At 39.5% G+C, this 7290-nt stretch overlaps 1 protein-coding gene across 1 annotated transcript; it reads left to right on the forward strand.

Annotated features, from left to right (window-relative positions):
- Positions 1-246: 246 nt before the first annotated feature.
- Positions 247-3604, forward strand: si:dkey-45d16.4 (uncharacterized). The gene is made up of 3 exons (XM_062998127.1): positions 247-251; positions 290-402; positions 2581-3604. Exons 1-3 carry the CDS (start codon positions 247-249, stop codon positions 2919-2921), a joined length of 459 nt encoding a protein of 152 aa, XP_062854197.1. The 3' UTR covers positions 2922-3604.
- Positions 3605-7290: the final 3686 nt, after the last annotated feature.

Consider the following 7290-nt stretch of genomic DNA (forward strand, 5'->3'; position numbering starts at 1 on the left):
TGACAACAACAACAACAACAACAATAATAATAATAATAATAATAATAATAATAACTGATACACGGTAGCTACAATGCAGGCTGTGTGTTTGAACATGCAAAATTGACATTTTAGGCAATCATATTTCTATATGACTAAAAACCTTTTATTGCTTGACAGGAGTTTGAACAGAAGCTAACTGATATTGTGTAAATATGTGGAGGTTTGGCACAGAGAGGCTCTACGCTCAGAAGGAGGATTTGCTGCATGAGGTTTTGGAGCTTGAGGCTGAGAAGAACCTGATTGCCAGTGGTGAAGGCAAATACCAGGATGGAGAAATTAAGAAAAGAACATTGGAGGAGCTGGCACTGCCTGAGCCAGACAAACCATCTGTGCTGCTGGTGACAGCAGCGCCTACTGCAGGTAAGGAGTGGTACTATTTATTTATTTTGTTAAGGCTAGGCATTTCACATGCTTTCTTAAAAGTATGTTTGTATTGTAGTAGCAAACTAATAGCCTGACAGCTAACTGGATGGTGATTCATGAGCTGCAAGTGAATTGAAAGGGCATTGGGTACAATTTTCTATTGTGGTTAGAAGGTGAACTACAGCAGTAGATGTAGTAGTGTGATTTCGCGAAGGAACATTGAGGGAACGTTCGTGTGGAAACGTTGAGGGAACGTTCGTGTGGAAACGTTGAGGGAACGTTCGTGAAGGAACGTTGAGGAACGTTCGTGGGGAAACGTTTTGGGAACGTTTGTGAAGGAACATTGCGGGAACGTTCGTGGGGGAACGTTGAGGGAACGTTCGTGGGGAAACGTTGGGGGAACATTTGTGAAGGAACGTTGCGGGAACGTTCGTGGGGGAACGTTGAGGGAACGTTCGTGGGGGAACGTTGAGGGAACGTTCGTGGGGAAACGTTGGGGGAACGTTCGCGAAAGAACGTTGAGGGAACGTTCGGGGGGAACGTTCGCGAAGGAACGTTGAGAGAACTTTCAGGGGGAACATTGGGGGAACGTTCGTGGAACGTTCGGGGGGGAACGTTGAGGGAACGTTCGTGGGGGAACGTTGAGGGAACGTTCGGGGGGAACATTGGGGGAACGTTCGTGGGGGAACGTTCGTGGGGGAACGTTCGGGTGGAACGTTGAGGGAACGTTCGTGGTGAAACGTTGGGGGAATGTTCATGAAGGAACGTTGAGGGAACGTTCGTGTGGAAACGTTTGGGGAACGTTCAGGGGAACGTTTGGGGGGAATGTTGAAGGAACGTGAGGGGGAAACGTGAGGGGGAACCTTGAGGGAACGTTTGGGTAGATTGTTGGGAATGGTTGGGTGAATTGTTGAGGTAATGGTTGGGTGGATCGTTGAGAAAACGTTTGGGTTTTCAACAATTCACCCAAACATTCCCTTAACAATCCACCCAAATGTTCCCTCAACAATCCACCCAAACGTTCCCTCAACAATTCACCCAAACGTTCCCTTAACGATCCACCCAAACGTTCCCTCAACGATCCACCCAAACGTTCCCTCAACAATCCACCCAAACGTTCCCTCAACGATTCACCCAAACGTTCCCAATTCACCCAAACGTTCCCTCAACAATCCACCCAAACGTTCCCTCAACAATTCACCCAAACGTTCCCTCAACAATTCACCCAAACGTTCCCTCAACAATTCACCCAAACGTTCCCTCAACAATCCACCCAAACGTTCCCTCAACAATTCACCCAAACGTTCCCTCAACAATTCACCCAAACGTTCCCTCAACAATTCACCCAAACGTTCCCTCAACAATTCACCCAAACGTTCCCTCAACAATTCACCCAAACGTTCCCTCAACAATTCACCCAAACGTTCCCTTAACAATCCACCCAAATGTTCCCTCAACTGTTGAGAAAACGTTTGGATGGATTTTTGAGAAAACGTTTACATTACACAACAGGAGATACCTTAGAAACAACTTTCTTTTTCTTAGAATAGCTCTTTTTTTTTTTTTTTAAGTAAAAATAGTTTTGTGTGAAGCTTCCCCAGCATGAATTTTAATAAAAGTGCCTGTAAAAAATTTGGAACGTGTAGCTTTGTCTCAGAAGTGTCTTTTTGTTATTACCTTATGGGATAAAAAAATATCGAGATATATTGTATATCGCCGTTCAGCGAAAAAATATCGAGATATAATTTTTTATCCATATCGCCCAGCCCTATTTAGCAGGATGAATGTAAACAAAGCAGTCAGAGTATGTGTAATTTATAGTTATTTCTATATTTACATATACATATTTGGCATTTAGCAGACGCTTTTATCCAAAGCGACTTACAGTACTGTAACAGTATATTGTCTAAGCAATTGAGGGTTAGAGGCCTTGCCCAAGGGCCCATCAGCGACAACCTGGCAGTGGTGGGGCTTGAACCAGTGATCTTTTGATTACTAGTCTTGCAACTTAACCATTAGGCTACAACTGCCCACACTTTGTCACTTTATGTGACTAAACAATCCAAAATAGTCTGGAATGGCCTTTTTCTGAACAACCTTTCTGCACTACATAATATTTTCAACATCTACAGTATATGATTAAGATTATATAATACAACATCCTCTCTCTTACAGTGTCCACCTCGTTGGAACCGGAGGAGCATGAGGACCTGACTGAGCTTTCTGCACCCACAGCTAAGCGTCCATGCCAGTGCTGCTGCCAGACGTACTCTGAAATCCTTAGCTTCCTAGAAAAGCGATCAGAAGCCGAGCAGCGCCTGCGGGAGGAGGAGATGGCTCTCCGTCGGGAGGAGCTGGAGATCCAGAGAAGCAAAATCGCTTTGGAGCGTGAGCGGCTCGGGGCTGAGAAGAAGGAGCGGGAAAGGCGGTTTGAACTGGAGAGCCAAGAGAGGCAGGTCATCCTTGACTTGCTCAAGGAGAAAGTTCTTAAAAGTGAGAAGAACTCAGAGTGCTGACCCATCCTGTCAGAAAATGACCACATTTTAGTCTTATGATGGAGTGTTGACTGACGTTTCTGACAACCTGTCCTTTTTTGGACTCATCTTAAACACTAGTGATTGAGAGAAGAGTTTGTAAAATTTATTTTATTAGGTAATAGCCCAATATTTGGGACAGTGTACAGAGTCACAATGAAGAAGTGACTACAAATGTAAACATTACATCTTTTCACAGTTGTAACTACAGTCTAGTTGACTAGTGAAATATGCTTAGAGTTGCCAGTTAATTTAAAGTGTTTGCGGTAGAAGTTTAGCTTTAGTGGTCACAAGGTGAATTACAGCAACAGGTATTGCTGCACTCATAATTTAATAATATAGTAACCATTTAGATAGACAGTCTACCATGTTTCCATTTGTGAGCAGCAAAGATTATGGTAATGGCTCATAGGGATGTGTCTATAATGTGACCAGTAGAGGAAATGTGAACAAATGTGAACAAATTCTGATTTTTAGTCTTAAGATACACTTGTTTTAAGTGTTGATAAACTTTTTTCTGTTTTATTGTGTTATCCATGTATTATATGTAACAGAACCTTTAAGTACCTACTTAGTGCCTAATAACTTTACGACATATTTTGCAAGATACACCATATGACCAAAATTGTATATACATTGTATAAAACAAATCTAAGCAAATTAAATACTCCTAATTCTAAGCAATAAAAGTGCATTTGTCGTACAAGGCACTTTTTGTTTAAGATTCTTCTGCTTTTTCTGCTTTTAACTCCACCACATAAACTCACATGCAATATAGACCACACAAAGGCATACTGTACAAGGTGTAAAGTACTTTAAGGTAATGTATTAAACAGAGTGCAGCAATTTCATTTATCATGTTACTATGTAAGTTCATTGAGTGGGTGCCTTATAACACCTCTGGGCACCTATCTCGCCTTCAGTCATTGTCTGTAGGGAGTTTGGCATGTTATACTTCACAAACACATGTATGACGATGACTCTTTACAAGAGAACAATATGGACATGGAAACAATTATCATGAATCAGAATTATCTGTTCATGAAGGTCGGCAACTTTTTTAATACATGGAGCAGGTTTGTGTAGAGCTAAATGCTGTAAATTTAAATATGTAAACAGAAGTGGGGAGCAGCTGCAAGAGCTGGTCTGGGGAGGAAGGGGGACATATGTCTGATCAAATCTGTCGAGGAAGGTGTTATGGTCATTTGCACAAGCTCTCCTCAGATCAATGCAAACAGCTGTCTCCAAAACAGCTAAAAAAAAAAGTGTATATGTCTATGATTCACTAACAGATAAAAGGTAAGTGAATTTTTTTTATTATTTTAGTAGCTTTAGCAGTCTTCCTCCATTCAGAACAACCAGATCCTTTATGAGAAAAAGTTAAACATGACATCTGTACATGAATTTTGCTCCTCCTCCCCAGCCAATTAATATATAGGGAGTTTTTGCTCGCCACAGTTGCCATTGGCTCTCTCATCAGGGATTTTGGAACCTGAAATCTGTTGCTTCAAGACTATTTAAAAGAAAGACCACAAGATGAGATTTGACATTTAGTTTGACCATTTGCATGTTTTTTGGTAGAAATTAGGAAACTGAAGTACCTGCAGGAAATCCACATGAACACAGAGAGAACAAGCAAAACCCCTAACAAGGCAGTAACAAGGGACAAGGATTGTATCTGGATTCACTTAGTTCACACTACATGATTTTAGCCCCGATTTTCTGCTCGTCGACAGATTTTGGAGGTCGCTGACTGGTGTCAGCTATGAGGCAAATCATCCTTTGCTTGGGGCTTGAAAATTGACTCTTGATTGCTATGTGTAAATTGTTTAAAGAGACTACTGAAAAATATCTAGCATGCTAAATATCTGGACCTGTAGTGTCAAAAAGTGTTGTGACAGGTTATGACTGGCAGTAAGTGTGGTGTTAAGCTACAGCCAATGAGAATGCAAGATACAGAGTGAGAGGAAATCCATGGAAAAGAGTTGTATAAATGTCAACAAGTTTATCGTCAATGCCAAACTATAACTATATTAACTATAACTATATTACAAACTGTATTCATTATCATACTCCTTCCCGTAGCCTTTGCTCTTCTGACGCTAATCTACTGTCCATACCCACTAGGACTAAGCACCGGACCTGGGGAGACAGGGCCTTTTCTATAGCTGCTCCCTCCCTATGGAACTCTCTCCCTAAACACATACGAGACTGTCCTGATATGTCCAATTTTAAGTCACTTCTCAAAACCCACCTGTTTAGAGCTGCATTTAACAATGTAATTGTTTTTATTTATACATTTTCTATTCTTTTTGATATGTTTTAGTGTTTGTTTTACTGCTGTTTGTTTTTCTACTCTCCCCCACTTCTATCTATACCGCTCATATTCTTGCTTATATGTTTTAATGAAATGTCTTAATGCTGTTTTTTCTTTTTTCTCCTAGTATGTTTTAATTATTATCTTGATGCTGATTAATGTGGTGTGTGAATTTTGTACTATGATTTGTACGGTTTGTGTTGTTTTTATGATTATTTGCTTTTTATGTAAAATGTAAAGTGTCTTTGAGTATCTTGGAATCCGCTTTATAAATAAAATGTATTATTATTATTCATAACACCCACGTATTCATTGCAAAAATGTATTTATCTCCAACTTTCTTTGCAGAACAGACAATCCAAGCTGGTCATGTATCCCAATCCACTAATGAATCTCTTTTGTCCTTGAGGACAACTGGTTTTTGCAAATGCACTTCATGTTTAGGCAGAGTAGGCAGATTTATTATTTTATTTTCTTCATCAGTGTTAAGAATTCATAATGAAAATAAGTCGTGATGACGCCATGCAGCATCTACACTACCAGTTCGCTACCATGCTTCTCTCTTTCAAGCATGGACGTCACGAAATCATTGAGATGAATCGACTCTTTGACTAGACTCCTTTGGATTCAGAATTAGAGCTGACTCCAAAATTCTGGACGTGACCAGAGCGGTAGAGAGAACAGAGTGGCGACACTCTCATAGGGAACCGTTGGAAAGGGGGCGGGACATATTTTCTGCGCAGCTTCCGGGTTGTGGAGCTCTGAATAGTTCCAAACATCCCATAGAGCCTCATTCATTTCCACTACTTATCAAGCATTTTTAGCTGTATGTTGCTTTGTTTTAAAAAAATAATGAATTTAATGTCATTAATATACTTAATACTGTTATTGTTTAGCATTTGCTCAGCACTAAATGTTACATGTTTATCTTAATTAATAGGTATAACCCAATTTAGCTCAGTCAGTTAAGATTAATTAATGACACTAGAGTCTTTTCACCTAAAATTAGTTGATTAATCAAGAGTCTTGTTACAGAAATGATCATAAAACATTAGAACCACAATAAATCATTATACTTTTACTTTCATACTTAAGTACATTTGAAGGTAAATTTAGTTTAGTACTTTAGTGGAGGTAAAGAGTATTTTTACTTTTACTACTACTTTTGCTGGAGTAATATGTTACCTTGGATATCTCTACTTTAACTCAACTACATGGTTTGTGTTCCTTCTCCACCACTTACATTAGACAAAATGAACTAGTGCATATTCATAATGAATTCATTAATGTATTACATGTAGGAATCAATGATTAATCACTCATGAAATAAGAGATGAATGAAGCTTTTTCATGTACCTGCACTATAATGTTAAAGGTACGGTAGTGTGTTTATCAATCTGTTCATTCAGTGCAGGTAAACCTTATGAATCCAGCACATGACTTAGTGTTTAGCCAAAATGATTATTATTATGAATCCTCAGGAAAGTGAAGGGAGATTAGTTTATGCAAAAAACAAAACATAAAAAACTCTTTAATCCCTGTACTGTATATTGTCTCTACTACTTGATGATATGGCATTATGTAATGTATGCTAATATAATGTACTGTGTGTTAACAAGAACGACCTATTAACAAGTCATTATAAACATCAATCTTCCACTTCATATACCAAATTGACATTAAAGCAGATGCAGTAAATGTAAACGCAGTTGAAAATCCCCAGAAATTGTACAAATGTTTATTATTTAGCGTTTAATATTTAATTCACTGCTGCCTGTCCCATATGAGAACATGACAGCGCCGGGTTTGTTTGGAACTATTGGAGGGTTACATGAACCACGTGACCGCGTGGCGGCGAGATCAAGGAGTGTCGCAACTCTCTCTATCTACGGCTCTGGACGTGACTAAAGCAACGACCCAAATCAACACAAGGCGGATATGATTGGTTAAAAATCCAATCGAGCACCGCCTTTGTTCTGTAATGCTCAGATCGGATTGGTCGCTCGAAATGTCATTTATGGGAATAAGGGCAGT

Source organism: Trichomycterus rosablanca, chromosome 6 (genome assembly GCF_030014385.1).
Source record: "Trichomycterus rosablanca isolate fTriRos1 chromosome 6, fTriRos1.hap1, whole genome shotgun sequence".
NCBI lineage: Eukaryota > Metazoa > Chordata > Actinopteri > Siluriformes > Trichomycteridae > Trichomycterus > Trichomycterus rosablanca.